At 40.3% G+C, this 20,214-nt stretch overlaps 1 protein-coding gene across 2 annotated transcripts in view; it reads left to right on the forward strand.

The window, feature by feature from the left end:
• Nucleotides 1–20,214, forward strand: part of babam2 (BRISC and BRCA1 A complex member 2) — an 81,559-nt gene that overhangs the window by 38,321 nt on the left and 23,024 nt on the right. For both annotated transcript variants that reach the window (XR_008573370.1, XM_054795902.1), the window contains exon 7: nucleotides 13,141–13,250. Coding sequence is in view for 1 of the 2 variants with exons in the window: in XM_054795902.1 (XP_054651877.1) it covers nucleotides 13,141–13,250 (110 nt within the window). In the remaining variant the exon portion in view is untranslated. The remainder of the gene's footprint in view (nucleotides 1–13,140; nucleotides 13,251–20,214) is intronic.

A 20,214-nucleotide genomic window follows, 5' to 3' on the forward strand; every position in this document is an offset into this window, starting at 1 on the left:
TTTTATCACAAAACATTCCTCTTAGCGGCTTGTTATTGTTGGAATGGAAACAGGTATGGTAACAGGAAGTTATTGTCCCCCCGCTCTGTCGGCCGTATATGACAACCTAAGCCGCTGACTCTGTCGTTCTTTCCTAACTACCACAGTTAGCCCACAAGTCTCTGCATTTCTTATTGATCACGGCTACAAAATAACCCACAATGAAGGCAAAGAAAGTTGCGAGTGCCAGCATTTTGATAAAGACGGTGAGAAACACTATTGAATTCAAGAAATAACTTGCAGCAAAACACGAAGCTGGTGCCTCTTTGTCAAAAGTCCAGTCTCCAGAGTAAAAGTGACGTTAAATGTTAATTTATTCCTTTCATTCATCATTTATATGCATGTATATTATATTTATAGGAAATTAAATTGATTTATTTGATTAGCATTGTTCTTTGGTTAAATTACGTTTCAGTTTGAGTTAGACATTCTGGCTTAAAGGCGCTAACCAAGGTTGCACTATATTGTATAGTTTCACTCCACACAGAGTGAAATATTTACAGAAATTGATCATTTTGATGATTACTTCTTGCAGCTAATAAAAACCCCAAATTCAGTATCTTATCTACAGTTTGTCAAAAAGTTCACCATTGTAAACTACAGTTTGCACTCTAATCAGCAAATGAACTGCAAAAACTTCCTGAGCACTTTAAATGAATTTAACTCCTGAAATCAAATACCTTTTGCAATGATATTGCAATTTATGGAGATGCCCTTGTAGATGAGGAAATAAATAAAGCATTGCGAATGTATCATTGAATGCGTCAAGCTAAAGTGAAGTCAATTTGCATCTTTTGGCATTTCATTGATCTGCTGTTTGCATGGGTTTTTATCTTATGTGCTTGGATAGATTGGATGTGAATAATAAATATTCTCAAAAACAGCCGGCAACACTCTAGTGAAGCATTATTAATGCAATTACAATGATTGCCCCGAGTAATGCCACTATAACCAAACTTTAGCGCCGCTGTCTTCACTTTAAATCTTGTGTTGTCAGCTCAAAATCTACAGTGAGTTCCTTTGGCTGTTTGGAAAGATGAGCGTGAACATATTGTACAACAGGCTGTCATTCACTCGTCGAAACACACCTTCATGTAATATTCCACACGCAAGTGATCATACTTGAGTCACCCTTTGTGGCCAGAAGCCCTATACTATCACACACTGAATATGCACAGAAAACAAAGCCCATGACATGCTATCAGTGACACTTTATTTGTGGCACTTGGCCATAATCACTCAAATGACTTGTGTTTCAGTGGAATATTATCTGTGTGCAAATCATTGACACATCAATTGGTCATATTACACTTTATAGAGCTAATAAACACAGCTCTATAAATTGACTTCTTTGCTGTTTAGGCAATTGTTTGGGAGGTTGTGTTTGTTTTTTCAGCAGCATAATTGTAATTGTTTAAATTACTTTTTGTTGAAAGATAAATCATATCTGCTTGAGTTATGTAGACATTCTGCAAGAGAGTCACTACAAAGGGAATTGTTTGTTGTTGTTTTTTTCTGACACTGTATAAAATGCTCTGGAAATAGTACATGCAAAAACGGACATTGGCTTGTTTTGATTCAGTAGCATGTGCGTCCCAGTCAATGTCATTTCCAAGCAGGGGACATGAAAAGTACAGCTATCAGAAGGGATTTAGAGTAAAGAACCATGCACTTGTGACTTCTTCTTAGCCACTGTAGCCTTTTAGTCAGTGTTAATGGATTAGAGTGACCGACTGGAAAAATATTTATAATGTACAGGTTTAATGAAAGAATGACAGTTTCTTGCGAATACAAATGAAATATGTGGTATATACCTAAATGCATAGTACAGTATTTATGTAAAACAACAAAAAAAAAAGCATCACAAATTTTGTACCCACAGTGGTACACAATTTTGCGTGGCAATGAGTACATTTGTTTTTAACAGGACAGGTGTGTAGTACAGTATGTGTAAACTCTGCAGTGCTGCATGCCAGTGCGCAAAGAAAATTTTGACGTACATTTCTGGCACGCATAATCTTTGTGTCACGTGTGTGAACTAGGCGTGAATGCAATTCGGTAGGTGTCACATACCTTATAATTGTAGTAGAATTATCCAGCTTTGCGTGGCTTCTTCATAGCAACATGCTTGCCGTCCACAGGCCCCAAACAGTTGTCGTAGTTCCGTCTGGAACTAAAAGTGATCATAATGTCCAAAGTGATGTCTGCTAGTCAGCCATTCCCTCACCCACATTGTTTGTTAGGGGTGTAACAGTTCACATGGATGTATTGAACCGTTTCGGTTCTGCATGTTCGGTTTGGTCCACTTGCGTACCGTTTCGGTTATAATTTACGCTATTTTTCTCATTTAATTTATTACTAGAGTGATGTAAGCGCTTCACGCGGAACTAAAGTCCCGTGGGCGAGTTCACGCACGGATGCTTCTGAGTGTCGGACACTACTGACTGAGGGGGACCAAGGCTAGTAGCTCACAGGCGTGACAAATGGCATCATGGCAAATGCAAGCGAGAAGCCTGAGCTAGAATACCCTCCCATCTCACTACGGTTTCCTGTTTGGGAACACTTTGGCTTCCCTGTTGAAATTACGGATGGACAAAGGCAAGTGGATAAATCCAAAGTTGTTTGTCGAAATTGTTCCACGGATATCGGGTATGCAGCAGAAAACACGTCTAACATGTTAGCGCACTTAAAGCAACATCATCCGGCTACAAAAAACAGCTTAGTGCAAACACCGGTAACTTCAGCATATAAACAACCTCTAGCAAGCAACTCTGACCGGACAGTAACACATGCTATTGGAGTTTTTATAGCCACAAGATTACGTCCATGTTAATTGTAATGCCTGATACTACTAAAGGTACCTTTTGTTTGGACCAATATAACAATGACAACAAAAATGGCTCATAAGACTTAAATTATTTGGCAGTACAATGCTATAGCTATTCATGTAAGCACTTAAGTGATTTTGGTTATTATAAATAAAAAAAACATTTTGTGCTAATGCGCACAAGTTTCGGTCACAAATTACCTTCCTTATGAGTAACTATATGTAAACAGAATGTAACCAGTGCGCAGACCAGTCTCACACCTTTCAGGTGTACCATCTAAATGACACATACTGCCACAGTAATTAGCGGGACTATGCACAGGCAAAATTCATACAAGTGTCAAGGTGGCTTAAGTTTTAATACAGTGGAACCTCGGGTAACGTCATTAATCTGTTCCAGAAGGTCAGACGCAACCCGAAACGTACTCTAACAGATGAAATATTTCCCATAAGAAATAATGCAAATCCAATTAATCAGTTGCAAACACTCAAAAATATTAACATGAAACACTTTTTGTAAAGAAGAATTCTGCATATAATGCATATAAATGAATTTAAATGACAAATGAAAGGGATAAATGAACAATTAATGTCACTTTTACCTTGATTGAAGACTTGATTGTGGACAAAGGCAGCTGCGAGGCAGACACCTTTCTTGTTGGTGATGACATCATAGACGGGCAACGGAGTTGGGCGACCATGACTTTCTGTTCGGGTTTCCAGTTGAGAGCATGCTAACAGTACAGTACGTTTTGTAATAAAGACATGTTACGAGCGCATTTGTACTCACGTAGTGTACAGATAACACAACAAGACGCATGCTATATTGTCCAACAGCCGAAATAGTGTATACGTGCGTACATTTTTCACTTAAGCCAAAACATACACTACCTGGGGCATACGCTAACCGAGGTTCCTACAGTATTATTATACCTGCAGTATTACCCAGTTATTGCAATAATTCTTGAATTTTGTTGTGCTTTTTTTGTCACCCATTTTATAATCACATATTGGTCAATGGAGAGCCACATTCACAAACACTGACTTATTCTTTCTCTTTGTTAATCACCACACCCCCCACACAGTACTGTACTTGGATTGACGGATTGCAGCAACAGTGATAAGGTGTGTTTAGGTCCTGTTCTAACATTATGATTCCAGGTGGAGCATACTTTTTCTATAATCCCTCGTACATTGTCCTTATGACAGAATTAATCATTGGCATTGGTTGGAGCTGTGGGGCAGCTTGGTTAATCATCTACCAAACTTGTCACACCTCAGTGTGGAGTTAAAGCAGGAGCTGAGGCTTTGTTAGCGGGAAGCGTGGGTGGCAAGGAGGACAGGCACAGGAAGAGACAAATATTTTAGATGAGGATGTTAGGTCCTCTTCATGCATGCCATTTGGGTTGTGGTGTGTTGTGCATGTGCTTACACGTTTTGTATTTTGAGGTGGACTGTCATGGCCTCTGGAGTACACCTTTGTCACGCCACCCCTCCCCACAAGCAGCAGCTCCACAACGTCATCAGCAATGCGATACTCAACTCTTTCTCTCAATCAGAACATTTTGTGTCAGACATAAAGGCATTTTGGAAGCTGCCACCTTGATCTTGAACCTGTTGCCTTTGGGTGATTGCGTAATTGTATGTCAAAGCACCAAAACACTGATAACTGTGTAGGTCAGACAGGTGCCTTCGTTTTTTTATACCTTATACCTTTGTCCATATGATGAGCGAATTATTTCTAGTCTATCTTAAAGCAGATACACTATAGAGACAGTTTATGTTTGCATCTAACTCCTGGCTATTTTATTATATGATCTTTTGATGTCAATATTTTTAAGATTGCCATACATATATGCACTGGAGAACACAGAGATCGCCTAGAAGCTGGACATGTCCTTGCACAACAACCCTTCTGTCAGTCAAACTACCCCATTACATCGGGCATGACATTTAAAGTTGGGCGAAGAAGGCGGACAGAGTGTCCTTACCTCCTCCATTCTAGGCCTGCAGTAGAGCCCCGGTGTTGCCTCTGTAGATGAGTGTGCTTGTGTGTGTTGTGACTTTGGCCAGGCTTGGTCTGGCATAAGGACAGCTGTCACATCTCCATCCTGTCACTTGAGACACAAGAGATGCCAGAGGGCGGGGCATCTAGAGACACAAGAACGGACACAGGGAAAAGGGAGCTGTGCGTTTGTGTGTGTGTTCAGCCATGTGTCCGAAAGACTAACGGGGGATGAAAGACGTAGGGTGGCGGCCCACGTGAAGGGGTATGACCGGCAGGCACCCTCTAACCTTGATGTCCACATAGTCCTCCACACTCTTCCCCTGCTTTCTTAAACCCAGCCCTTGAGCAGTTGAGTCACATTCTCTAAGGGCAGGTAGTAAATACTTATTTAACATCCAACCATCTCCCCTGCAGGACGGCCTCTTTTTTCCCTCACAATCCTCTGTCCAAGTGCTCAGTGCTCATTACTCCCCAATGAAGAGAGTCTCTTCATTAGTATTTTTTTAATGTTTGCTGCTAACTCTTTATATAAGCACGCAGAAGTTACCCTCGAGTGTATTTTGTTAAGAGGGCTTAAGATCTGTACACAGAGACACATTAATAGTCATTTTAGTGCTTTTAGATCATTATAGACTACCAAAGGGCCCCACTGTTTCAGTTTAAAATTTGCTTTAATGGTCAGCTTTGGTTCCCAATAGGTTATCTTTTCACAAACGTCCTGTATAGATTATTAGCGTTGCAGTAGCAGAATCATAAGCAAGTGTGCTTTCAAATAACATTGAAGGGACATGCCCGTGTTTCGTTATATATTATTATTTAGTTTCTGTTGTCCTGAAAAACTTCAGTGATGTGATCAGCACCTCTCATACGGGAGGCTTGATGCCAGTCTTCTTTACATAAGCATACAGCCCTGCCCCGTTAAAACATAACTAATTGACTGACTAATTGAGATCTGTCAGTCTGGAAAAGGTTATTAAGGTTTAGCCATTTCTCAAGCTTTGGGACTCCAGCGAACCACAGTGAGAGCCATTATCCACAAATGTCAAAAACATGGAACAGTGGTGAACCTTCCTGGGAGTGGCCAGCCAACCAAAATTAACTCAAGAGAGGTCACAAAAGACCCTCCCAGGAGACCCCAGGCCTCACTTGCCTCAGTTAAGGTCAGTGTTCATGACTCCACCATAAGAAAGACACTGGGCAAAAACGGTCTGAATGACAGAGTTCGAAGACGAAAACCACTGCTCTACAAAAAGGACATTGAGGCTCGTCTCAATTTTGCCAGAAAACATCTTGATGATCCCCAAGACCTTTGGGAAAATACTCTGTGGTCTGACAAGACAAAAGTTGAACTTTTTAGAAGGTATCTGTCCCATTATATCATTTGGAAAAGCTTAAAAAAAACTGTAAAAAAACAAAAATCTTTTCAGAAAAAGAACACCATACCAACAGTAAAATATGGTGGTGGTGGTAGTGTGATGGTCTGGGGCTGTTTTGCTGCTTCAGGACCTGGAAGACTTGCTGTGATAAATGGAACCATGGATTCTGCTGTCTACTAAAAAATCCTGAAGGAGAATGTCCGGCCATCTGTTGGTGACCTCAAGCTGAAACCAACTTGGGTTCTGCAGCAGGACAATGATCCAAAACACACCAGCAAGTCCACCTCTGAATGGCTGAAGAAAAACAAAATGAAGACTTTGGAGTGGCCTAGTCAAAGTCCTGACCTGAATCATATTGAGATGCTGTGGCATGACCTTAAAAAGGGGGTTCATGCTGGAAAACCCTCCAATGTGGCTGAATTACAACAATTCTGCAAAGCTGAGTGGGCCAAAATTCCTCCACAGCGCTGTAAGAGACTCATTGCAAGTTATCACAAACGCTTGATTGCAGTTGTTGCTGCTAAAGGGTGACCCAACCAGTTATTCGGTTTATGTATGTATGTATGTATGTATGTACTTTATTTATCCCACAGCGGGGAAATTTACTTGTTTCCCGCTGTGGGATAAATAAAGTACATACATAAAGTACATACCCAACCAGTTATTCGGTTTAGGGGGCAATCGCTTTTTCACACAGGACCATGTAGGTTTGGATTTTTATTCTACCTTTATAATAAAAAGTTTCAATTAAAAACTGCATTTTGTGTTCAGTTGTGTTGTCATTGACTAATATTTACATTTGTTTGATGATCTGTTAAGTGTGACAAACATGTGAAACACTTTTTCACACCACTGTATTTTTTGTTGGGTGCAAGGTTGCCACTATTTTTCATGAACTTAACATTGTAGTTATCTTTTTACATGTTTTTTATGATATGTCAATGATTGAACAAAAATAATTGATTGATTGAACCAAAAAATGAGCACATTTTGAGTGTACCTCAACTTTAAAGTTTGACTCCATCAAGTTTTACAGGTTCTTGGAACCTGCGGAGATCTTCGCAGGGCGAGTGTATTTATAGAGCACTATTCGTACACAAGGTCATCCAAAGTGCTTTACTTAAAAGAAGGGTAAAAGCAGAGCTGTTTTAAAGACTAGTCTCTGAGCGACAGGAAGCCAGTGCAGAGACCTGAGCACAGGACGAATATAATCATGTTTTCTGGTTCTAGTCAGGACTCGAGCAGCAGCATTTTGGATGTACTGCAGCTGTTTTACATCTCGTTTAGAGAGCCCGATAAGAAGGGCATTACAGTAGTCTAGCCTGCTGGAAACAAAGGCATGGAGTAGTACAAGGATGTTATAATATATATACATTTTGAAATTGTTAGTCATGTGTGAAATGGAAATTCCGTGGTTGTAATTGTTATTATTGAGGAAATTTTATTGACTGGGCTATGATATTAACTGTAATTGCTTCCTATAAATTGCTTTCAGTGGAAATCATTATGGATGTATCATTTGCAAAATACGCACACAATCTCTGGTACATAGATAATATTGATGAAGCACAGAAACTTTGGAAAACCAATAATGATCATTTTGTGTCCTCCGCCACCCGCGTTAATTAGCGTCGGAAGGGCCTTGCTTCTAACACACATCAGCTGCAAAGCAAGAAGCCAGGCCAGGGGTTGACAAGCTCGGCGGCTCCAGTCGAAGCGACAGCGTCTGTGGTGGAAGAATTAGTCAGCAAGGAATAAGCGGTAGCTCAATAATGTGGTGGTGCTTAGAATTCAGAGCATATAAAAATATTTTTCACTACCTTTAAACTTCGCACAAACTCAAATGCGAGAAATGTGTGAAACTACGCGCTGTCTGTCTTCCGCGCTCCTGTTGCGTTCATCATGAAAAGAAAAGCAACTTTTACAAACTAAAAAAAAAAAACACAGCAGCAGTGACACCAGCTCCAATATGTATCATTACCTTTGGGTAGTGTCCTGAGGCATTGTGAGCGCAGTGCTGACACGCTGTGAGCTCGTCGCTAGCTGGCTATTAGCTAGCCGGTGTGGTGTGGCATAGGGTCATTATGTCAGGAACATCCAGTAGTTCTTTGGCGGAACAATGTTCATCACAATAATAACAATGTCGCTGTAGCTTGGTTAATGCAGGTCGCATTATGTAAGTATGTAAATGTAAATGGAGCGTTATTGCCTGTTTTTGGAGGTTTTTTCACCAGGCTTTATAGGCGGAATAGGTGTGTCCCATTATGTGCATTCTTAGCTGCCTCTTTTATCTGTTTTTATATCTTTAGAATGCACAGAAAAGAGAACGTATGTTCATGTCTCACATAAGGATTGCGGATGATGGGAAAAATTCTAAAAAAAAAAAAGAGCAGGCTTTTCTTTAAGTCAATCAGCGTTAGCCGACGAGCTAAAAGAAACTGTCTGTCTGTTGAAAGGGGTCAAATTAAGCAAGATTTAAACTTTTAAAAGTTTATAAGCTATCGTGTTTTGCGGTTCCAGACTACTTTTCTTGAGGGGGGCAAAATGAGTCTTTGATAGCAAAGATTGCCGACCCCTGAACTAGGCTACAGTTATGTGGCCATATTACTCCACGTGAATAAAGGATCATTAAGTTAGTTATGTATTGAAATGTAATAATCATGTGGTGTCGAAATTCATCACGAATGTTATCACCCACATATATTTCACTTAGTTGCAAGTATCACCATTTTTCATGAGCTTGATAACATTGTAGTTGTATATTTACATGCTTAAATGTGGCGTTAAATGTGTATGTGTGTGTATGTTTGTATGTATATAAGTAAGTATGTTTGACTTAAAGTGATTGTAGGAATTGCAAGAGTTCAAAGTTAAAGGTTAGTTTTTGCTTATTTGTTTCACTGATACAATATGACTTGTGACAGCTCTTTGCTGTCCGCTGGAACGGGATGAGTCTGAATCACTCCATTAAAAGGCTCTCCGCTCAACAGTGCCCTTGGTTTGACCGGATGAAGGCTCTGTACAAGCTGCCCCATGTTTCTCCTCTGGCCCTCTCACCTTCCTGTTAGTTCTCATCTGTCTGTGTTCTCAGTCCCAGTCCAAAGAAAGCATCTATTAAATCACCTTTAAAGACAAGAACGGGACTTGACAGCTACAAACTGGAGCAAAATAATCTCCTCCCAAACTACACTCCCACTGCAGCCCCACATCTTCATGCCGGTTCCTATCTGTCCCATATTGTCAGCGGCAGAAGCCGCCGGCACTGCTCTGAGACACAGAGCAGCCCTTGTTTACTGAAGCAGACTATATTGATGTGAGTTGATTCCATCAGGCGACACTTTTGGATGCCACATACCCTGCCATATTTCACTGTATCTCTTCTACTATGTATGTTTTAGCCCCAAATTTATTTGTTGTTGTTATTTAAAAGATCTAGTCCACAACAGCCATTTCAACATAGTCATTTCTTATTCATTTTAATGCCTGATACAATTAAAGGTATCTTTGTTTGGACAAATATAATGATGATAGCAAATATAGCTCATAAGAGTTATATTTTTTGGCAGTACAATGCTATAGCTATTTATGTAAAAAACTTGATTTTGGTTATTATCAAGTAAGCCATGACAGTTGATAGATATCAGCTCTTAAATTAAATTCTTATGAGCTATATTTGCTATCATCATTATATTTATCCAAACAAATGTACCTTTAGTTGTACCAGGCATTAAATGGATCAATAAACTGAAGAAACAAGGATGGTCTAATCATTTTTTCATGACTGTAGAATTTAAACAGTAGAAAAGAAAAAAAGAAATTCTGTTTCAATCACTAAGACATCATGGGATCCGTTTACCCCACAGAAACTTCTCAACTAAATTATCTTTGACTGTAATAATAATATACCGTCATTATAGAATTACTAAAAGAAATAATAAATGACACCTATATTATATTAATGACACCTATATTAACAGTCTGTATTACATTCTGAAAAGTGGCTAAACGTTTCATCGTTTGGTCCCCACAGTTGGCTGTTTTAATAATCTTACAGATCAAAAAAGAGCATAAAATTACATTACTTGGAATCCATTCTACTCCAACACTTGAACACTAAAATTTCACTAAACTGATTTTTTCATCTGGCTGCTCAAGCTAGTGATTAGTTTGGTTTTGGGATCAGCAGACAAAAATATTTCCAATTAGCTCTTGGGCTTGATCATGTTAGGAGCTCCTTTGCTGCAAACTGGTTGCACAGCGCCTCCGTCCATCATGTATGGTGGTGAGATTTCCTCTCACCATGGAGAACAGCGATTTTAACAAATGGATGAGTTCAAACCATCTGTAAGACATTTGATTAACGCTGCAGAGCCTTTGTCGAGAGAGGGAGTGAGAGCCCATAATGTTTCATGTGAAACTGCACTAATGACAGTCTCTTAGAAGTGGCCATGCTCGAGGAAATCTATCGCACAATGAGAAACTCAAACCTCTGAGAGGCAGATGAGGGTTTCAGCACGCAGCTCCGGGTGGCCTCTGTATCCATCTCACACATGATTTGATTGGTGCTCCCAGTCATCAGCTCACCCTCATGTTTCAGATGTTGAAACTAATGTGGCATGAAACAAAACAGATGTTCTCTTGTCCTCTCTACCGCCAATAACATTTTGGGACTTGCACACTTCTTGTACACATTCAGTATGTGTCACTGATGTCGGAGGGCCTCGCTTATAAGATCTGCTGCAATTATCCAAAAAGCCATTTGTAGGGGCCGTTCAAGTTCTTCCATACCAAACCCATCTAGCCATGCCTGCAGGGTTCTTCCTTTGTACAGCTTATTCCAACTCCCAAATAATTAATCATTTATAGCATTGTATACTTCAATTCAGAAACATCATTAATGCTCTTGAGAACAGTGCAACATGTTAATACAGTGCTCTCTAGAAGTTGTGGAACAGTAGGGCCAATTTCTTTATTTTTGCTGTAAACTGCAAACGTTTGGGCTTTCCATCAAAAGAAGAATATGAGACCAGTGAGCAACATTTGTGCTTATTTCCAGGTATTTATTTCTGAATTGGATTCACAACTTACAAGACAGGGCTTTTTGTTTCATTATTGGAATGTGTGACTGACCGGTGTGTTTTGTTGCCCAGGTGTGTTGAATTGCTTATTCAATCAATAAATAGCACTGAATAGCTATGCTTAGTTTCAGATTACGGATGGTAGCTTTTGCCTGTCTAGATAGCATTTACATGTGAAAACAACATGAAAACCAGAGACCTGTTTGTGAGTGAAAAACAAGCAATTATGAATCTGAGAGAAGATGGAATATCAATCAGAACCACTGTTTAAACATTAGTCATTAGCCACTACAACCATTTGGAATGTCCTGAAGAAGAAATAAACCACTATGTTTCTCTCGGGTCTCATATGCCTCTTTTGTTGTCAAAGCCAAATGTCGCCAGCAAATATAAAGTAATTCTATACCTTCATATTACGTTTTCGTCGTTTTTCTTATGATTTAGTCATCAAGGTCTGGGGTCTCATTCGTAAAAGTGTGGTACAATTCCTAAACGTGTGCGTACAACAAAGGCCGAAAATGCCAAATGCACACTTTCAACTATAGAGTCCATGCAAAGCACATGTTGAATGAAAATGCATGTCAGTGAGCCTGTTGATCAATGGCAGCTCACCACGAATCACAGCAGCAAATGAAAAAACAACAACAAAACGCACAAACAAGATACAGAAATTGTGAAGTGAGGTCGACACGTAGGAAGAACACGAGTATAATCAGTTGTGCTGATCATGTGTATAAACGCGAACATTGCTACTAAATAAACTGTCATCATACATCAATAAAATGCACCTGTGTTCATTGACCATAACATACACCTGCCCATACCATAACCCCACAAACACCATGGGCCACTCGATCCACTCATACACGACCAACACCTCATGTTGCAGCATGATAATGCACGGCCCCCCCCCAAGCATACGCATCGGACATTTCACCCACTGGGCATTTTTGGGATACTGTAATTTGGAGTATACGGCAGTTGAGGAAAATGTTGGACACACCAGATATTGACTGATTTTCAGACCCCCCCACCCCCCACCCCCCCATACAGTTAAACTGCAGAGTGGCCTTTTGTTACTGTATAACCAACCTAAGGCACACCTGTACAATACTAACCGTAAAAAAATATACAGTTATAAAATTGAATTTCAAATAAAATAATACCTTTTGACGTGGATGAAATAAGAATGCTCGTTCACACAGATGTAGACAGATTTGTAAACAATATTTGAGAAAGAGAGGCTTTTTGTGTACACAGAAAAAGTCTTAGATCTTTGAGTTTAGGTCATGAAAAATAGGAGCATCAAGCAATATTTATATTATTTCTTGAGTTATTGTTCATTGGGTGTTATTAACAATCTGGTCTGCATACTTCACTTTGAATGATAATGCTATTTGATATAATGTTGTCTGTCCACAATCGATTATGATGACATTTAGATGGATAAATTGGTGGTCTTATCTGAAAATTGACATGGGAGTCGAATCGTTACAGTACAAAATATCATCAGCATGCACACTCTTAAGAAACCATAAAAAAGTGTTTAATTTATTTTACAGGCACACAAATAATGTGACTGATTTTGTGATGGCTGGCTTCATTCACTTCAGCACATTCCCATTTGAGTCTCCAGTTGTCACTACCTCCTAAGTGTCTTTACAGTGGCTCTCTGTTCTGTGTATACACAAGCTTTAAAAAAAAATCAGCCCTCTGGTCTTTTAGGTGTGGAGTACCAGCCTCAGCCCCAAACCCTCATCTGTACTGGCTATAGGACTATGAAATGAAACCTTTGTCATTGTCTTTCTCTAGGACACAGCACTGGACCCTGGAGAGGATGTGGCCCTTCTCTCAGTGAGCTTTGAGGATGCTGAGGCTACTCAAGTCTTCCCCAAACTCTACCTTTCCCCAAGTATCGAACAGTGAGTACATCATTTGCAACAGCTGATTATTTGCATTCACCAGATATCAATATTTGTTGTAGTTTTTTTTTTTAGGAAAGGCCATTTCACAAAATTCAGTTGATTGACTATGGGTAACATTAATCAATTAATTGATTAATTCCATCCATTTTCTACTGATGATTGTGTTCTGGGTCACTGGTGAGTTAGGGCCTATCCCATCATCATCATTGGGCGAATGGCAATGTACACTGGTCACCACCCTAATAGTTTTATGGTAAATATCATTTCAATTAAATGGAAGAATGCTTCCTTAATGTTCTGGAGTCATGTTTATATGCCAGTGTCACATAGAGCAAATATATACAGTATAAATAAAGCCAAGCCAGAGCAGTTGTGCCACTGGTGGCACTGCATGGATGTAAAGTACTTAAACTTCCAATAGCTGGTATCAGCTTCTTATTGTTTAGACCACACACTGTTCATTGCAGCCAAATAGTACACTCCTCTTTGTTTCAATTGCTTTAAGACCCAAATAGTGAGCAGCCACACAATCAAAATAATTCTTAATAATCAATTACTTGATTAATTGATTATTATACAATCCTTAGTCCTTATTATTGTACAGGAAATGTTTAAAAAAAAGTTTTAGGCGCAAAGATCCCGATAGATTGCAACAAATCTGATTTTGATAATGCACCTCAATATGATCATGGTAATCATCACATTGAAATTGCTTATGCATAATTTCCTAACTGTAGCAGTTATTTTATTTAATAATTTAGGTCATATTTTGAGCAGCAGAGAACGAAGGTAGGTCAGCCAGAGGTGACCCCTCTTAGTGATTTAAAGATAATAAACATACACTGCTCCAAAAAATTAAAGGAACACTTTGAAAACACATCAAATCTAAACTGGGGGAAAAATGATCTTGAATATCTTTCCTGATAATAAGTGGGTGATGTATTAGTAACAAAATTATGCCACATAATTTGATAGAAATGAAAATGATCACCCTATTGAGGGGGGAAATCAAAGACACCCCAAAAATGAAAGTGAAAAAATGATGCAGCACACTGGTCCATTTTGCTAAAATGTCATTGTAGCAACTCAAAATGATTCTCAGTAGTTTGTGTGGCCCCCACGTGCTTGTACACATGCCTGACAACGTCGGGGCATGTTCCTAATGAGACTACGGATGGTGTCTGGGGGATCTCCTCCCAGATCTGGACCAGGGCATCACTGCAGTACCTGGACGCATGGAGGAGATTCCAGGAGACAGGTAGTTACTCCAGGAGAGCTGGACAGGGCCGTAGAAAGTCCTTCAAGCCTCAGCAGGATCGGTATCGGCTCCTTTGTGCAAGGAGGAACAGGATGAGAACTGCCAGAGCCCTACAAAATGACCTTCAGCAGGCCACTGGTGTGAATGTTTCTGACCAAACAATCAGAAACAGGCTCCATGAGGGTGGCCTGAGGGCCCGACGTCCTGTAGTGGGCCCTGTGCTCACTGCCCAGCACCGTAGAGCTCGACTGGCATTTGCCATAGACCACCAGAATTGGCAACTACACCACTGGTGCCCTGTGCTCTTCACTGATGAGAGCAAGTTCAACCTGAGCACATGCGACAGACGTGAAAGGGTCTGGAGATGCCGTGGAGAACGTTATGCTGCTTGCAACATCATTCAGCATGACCGGACAATGGGTCCTTGGACCCATTGTCACAACCTACGCTGGTGCAGTGGGACCTGGGTTCCTCCTGGTCCATGACAATGCCCGACCTCATGTGGCTAGTGTATGCAGGTAGTTCCTGGAGGATGAAGGAATTGATACCATTGACTGGCCCCCACATTCACTTGACCTAAACCCAATAGAACACCTCTGGGACATGATGTTTAGGTCCATCCGGCGCCGCCAGGTTGCTCCTCAGACTGTCCAGAAGCTCATTGATGCCCTGGTCCAGATCTGGGAGGAGATCCCCCAGGACACCAACCGTAGTCTCATTAGGAGCATGCCCCGACGTTGTCAGGCATGCGTACAAGCACGTGGGGGCCACACAAACTACTGACATTTTAGCTAAATGGACCAGTCTGCTGCATCATTTTTTCACTTTCATTTTGGGGTGTCTTTGATTTCCCCCCTCTACAGGGTGATCATTTTCATTTCTATCAAATTATGTGGCATCATTTTGTTACTAATACATCACCCACTTATTATCAGGAAAGATATTCAAGATCATTTTTCCCCCAGTTTAGATCTGATGTGTTTTCGAAGTGTTCCTTTAATTTTTTTTAGCAGTATAGTTGGGGGATTATTGTATTGTATTGTATTGTATGTACTTTATTTATCCCACAGCGGGGAAATTTACTTGTTACAGCAGCAAGACAAGTAAAGAGAACAGTGTAAAGAAAGCATAGTGTCTACAACATGGTTCAGGTGGTGCAGGTGTTTTAGAGCCTGACAGCGGTCGGTATGAAGGACCTGCGGAACCTCTCCTTCTTACACCGTGGGTGTAACAGTCTGCTGCTGAAGGAGCTGCTCAGGGAAACAACATTATCATGAATATGCTAGAAAATCTGAGGTGTCATTGTCACTTTCACATCCCAATCCAGACAGTCTTTTGGTTTCTTACTCTGGATTTACACTGCAGTGCCCAATTTCTATTTTTTATTTTTTTTTGTCTATTTACATTCATACAGTTAAGGTCAGAAGTTAACATACACCTATCATGGGAATGAATCTCATATCAATCTATATGAAACCTTTTTTAGTGTGGAATGACTATACAATGTGCATCGTCACTGATTTAAAAACAGGAACTGGATGCACGAGTTTGAATTCATTCAGAATTTGCACTAATTTGCACAGGGTCAAAATTATTGATTAGAGGATCCAACATATATACACACACACACACCAGATTATATATATCCCCATAGTTGGTTAAGTATTCCTTAGCAGGTTTCACCTTGACCATAAGCTTTTATCATCCAACTCTGGCTGGATCTTCTTGGCAGAATTGATAGTTTATTTAAGTTGTTTGGTTTCCTTTTTTAGACCTGGCTTATTGGAAGAGCCTATATTGTGTTGAGGTTTCAGCTGTGTAGCTGTTGATTTGATGTGAAGTTGAATAATTTGGAGGTAGTGCTCCTCTGTGATTCCATCCATTTCGTAAAGTGCACCAGTGCAGTTGGTAGCAAAATAGCCCCAGAGCATGAACCACCATTCATGTGCAGTTTTCTTAGGTTTGAAAGCTTGAAAGCTTATTTTGAAAGAAAGCTTATTTTAATTAAGTCCAAATAGCTCAATCTTGGTCTCCTCTGACCATATAAGGCTTGTTCAGAAGGCATTCGACCTATCTGTGTGGACAGCAGCAAATTCCAGTCAAACTTGACTGTTTCAGAGCACAGGCTTCTATCTTGGATGACGCCCTCACAGTCCATGGTGATATAAAACTCCCTTCACCGTGGACCGCCGGAACACATGGTGTTCCAGCAGACTCCTGCTTTGCTTCTGTAACACCCTAACCAATTTCTTGTGTGTTTAAATCTACAATTCTCTTTCTCAGACATTCTTTGAGTTCCTTGGATTTTCCTATCGTTTTGAGAATTGGTCAAACCAATGAGTGCTGTCAACCAAATCGTTTTATGCTACCAACAAAACACTACTTGCTACATTCAGTCATGATCACTAAAGACATGTTAATAAGGCTTAGCCTTGTCAAAGTTAAGAGGGAATCTGGAAACGTCAGCACCACTTATATGGTTTAGGTGACTATATATAGTCATTTGAAAAACCTCAGACATCCTATGGTGTAACTCTTAAAATAAATTAAAGATTGTGTGATTAATTATTGTTTTTAATAATCATTGAATACTTTGTATTATCATGGTCCATGATGGTTCAAATTCAGAATGGTTTAAATTAATCATTAAGGGCCCAAAATGTACATGACATTCATCCCCTTGATGAGCGTAAACGTCTTACTGGGACTGTACATACATTTCAAGTGACCCATGTCCAGTATCACATTATTTACATTCACTTAACGCATGAAAAAACCCGCATACGCAGACTGCCATGAAGCATATTCAAAGTGCGCCACTTGGACACATCAACCTGAACAGAGCGAGCAGATGGATGACACACGGCCAGCATCTCAGCCTAACAGGTGACTGTGTGTCTGCAAACATCTGGATAAGACAAACACTGTACATTTGGGTACACATGCGGTGGATGTGCAAGCTCATATGGAATGTGAGCCTATGATATTGTGTAAGGGGGCGCTTAATATTTTTCCGATGTTTTCATTGTTTTTCTTTGCTTTATGCTGTATGCATGTGTCACAAAAACCTGACAGGAATATCGTGGTTTTATTGAGTAGCTGTAATTGCATCGTGTAAAATGATTTGCATTGGAAGTCATTATTGATGGACTGTTTGCAAAATACACACGCAACTTTTGGTACACAGATAATATCGCCGAAGTACAGGAACTTTGGAAATCCAATAACAATCGTTAACTTTTGTGTCTGCTACCTTCACGCTTCATTAATTAGCTTGAGAAGTGCCTTGAACGCCTTCTACTTTTGCTTCTAGCGCACACCAGCTGGGAAGCAAAAAGCTAGACTATAGTTATGCAGTCAAATTATCCCATGGGAATAAATAGTTAATTATGTATTGATATCTAAAAATCATGTGGTGTCCAAATCCATTGTTTATTGTAAGCTTTACTATGTTTCGCTAAATTGCTAATGTCTTAGCTGCTAATCTTAGCTGTTGCTGCATTCGTGACTGGAGCTTTGTGTTGATGTGGTGGCTATGCTTGAGCTGCTTTGTTGGTAAGCAAACTCCTTACAAAAAAGGCATATCACTCTAGCTTAATCAATGGTGCCACCGGGGTGTTTTTACTCTCCATTTTCACGTCTCCTCGTTGCTACTTACCTTGCCCTCCCAATCCCAACAACTCAAGCACAACACACTTTGGGAACCTCTGCATTACATTATGATTTTGTGTCTGTATTAATAATTGATTGTTGTATTCTTCATTGATAATGCACATTATATGTTTGTGGTCATGTGCTTGTTGCACCAATGTTCAAAACAGGTGTTTTTCTTTCGTTGTGGGTGTGTGTGTTTGTGAGAGAGAGCCAGGTATGGGCCCACTCTGACCTCAGGGCCTCACGGTCGTGGCTTTCGTGCTCAGAATAATCTCAGCTTGATGTTTATTTACAAGCACACGCCCCGTCACACCAGGTTAACAGACCTCTGCCCCTCCTTGTTCGCCAAACACCACCACTGCATTATCTCTCCTTCTCTCCTCTGTGTTGTCCTGCTCCTCCTCGGTTGCTTTTACAAAATCAGATGGACCCACTTCTGTCTCTGACCACTGTCTAATGTATAGCGTAATTTTTGCAGTTCAGTGAACAGACACATGCTCATCATGTCCACTATAATGTGATTAACCCCACAACAGCGACAGTAACATAATGTTTAACATATTTGAAAACATACAAAATATTATACGGCTTTATGACCCACAGCCATTAGATGGTAATTAACCATGATGTAGCATGGCTTCCAAGATATTATGTATATACTATTTGATGGTGTAGATCTGCATTGCAGTATATGTTGGGTAAAAGCATAAAACTCTGCTTTACTATCGATATGTAAAACTACAATTTTCAACCCTTGTATTTGCTTGCAGCTGTCCTTGATGAAGTGGCTAGTGAATATGTATTAAGCACAGCATTGTTCGCACTTGGATCATACATGTTTGTATGCATGTTACAGGAGCTCTTTGCTGTGGCGCTCGAGCCTCTCCTCTGCCAGTTGCATGAGGAGATGAGACAGAAGGAGGCTAAAGGCAGTATGGCGCAGCGTTTGAACTGAAGCTCTCTGGCGCAGGAGCAGAAAAAAGGGTGGTTGACGGCGCTGCAGCAGGGGGTTTTGATAAATGAGGAAAGCAACAGTGCAAATGCAGACGCTCCATAGTACCACGTAGAGCCAAACTCTCATTTGCCAACCTCCTCTTCCTGCCTAATGGTGCCTCTTTATCTAAAGACATTTGCACATATGCATATCAAGGCCCTCTATGAATATACCCAGCTACATGCTTTTGTGCACCTTTTTGTCAGCTGTGTGGGAGTGTGTTAATTCATGACCCGGGGCGGCTTCTTCACTGTTGTTTAAAAACAAATGATTGCATGTGTGTACAAGTTTGTGCATGACTGCATTTTCCGTTATTCATCATGGATGCTCCCTAATTTCACATGGGAATGTGAGTTAATACGCCTTTTACATACATGTGTTCATGCAAATCTGTTGCCCTGTTTGCTTCCTGACATGTCCGTGCTGACCCTTTTTAGTCTTGTGTAGCATGCTCATTATCTCTACATTGGCTCTGCTGAAGAGGAAAATGTGTTTGTCTGCAGTATTTTTCCAGCAGGGTTTTGATAGACAGCGACATAGAGCATTAACTCGAGTTGCTTTATATGTTAAATAAAGCTAAAATTCCCGTCAAATCAGCTTGAAACATTTTTTTAATCAGTTCTTATTTTGTGGTTTTACAAATCCGGCAGCTGGAGCCTCGTTCTCAACCACGATGTTAACACAGCAACTTTATGTATTCAGTGTCAAAATGTTTGAGTTTATTTGCATCTTTGTTGTCTGACCATTCATCCTGCCTTTTTTCCCCAGCATCCATCTGTCCTTTCGTGTTACGCTGTCTGCCTTGATTTTTACCCATTTTTTCCTGTTTTTAACTGTTGATTCTTCTGTCTTATCTCTCCAACCCCCCCAAACCACTTCCTTCCCTTTTTTTTTCTACACGTCTGCAGCCTGTCTCCTCTTTCGCCATCTCTCTTCGTTTTCTATCACTCCCTCTCCTCCGCTGATCCCTCTGGCTGATCCTCAAAGGGAAATGAGTGAGTGAGTGGGACTTAAAAGCGAGAGAAGCACTGTGCTCTACCCAGCAAGGTCGTCGC

This window comes from Dunckerocampus dactyliophorus, chromosome 13, assembly GCF_027744805.1.
Source record: "Dunckerocampus dactyliophorus isolate RoL2022-P2 chromosome 13, RoL_Ddac_1.1, whole genome shotgun sequence".
NCBI classification, from domain to species: domain Eukaryota; kingdom Metazoa; phylum Chordata; class Actinopteri; order Syngnathiformes; family Syngnathidae; genus Dunckerocampus; species Dunckerocampus dactyliophorus.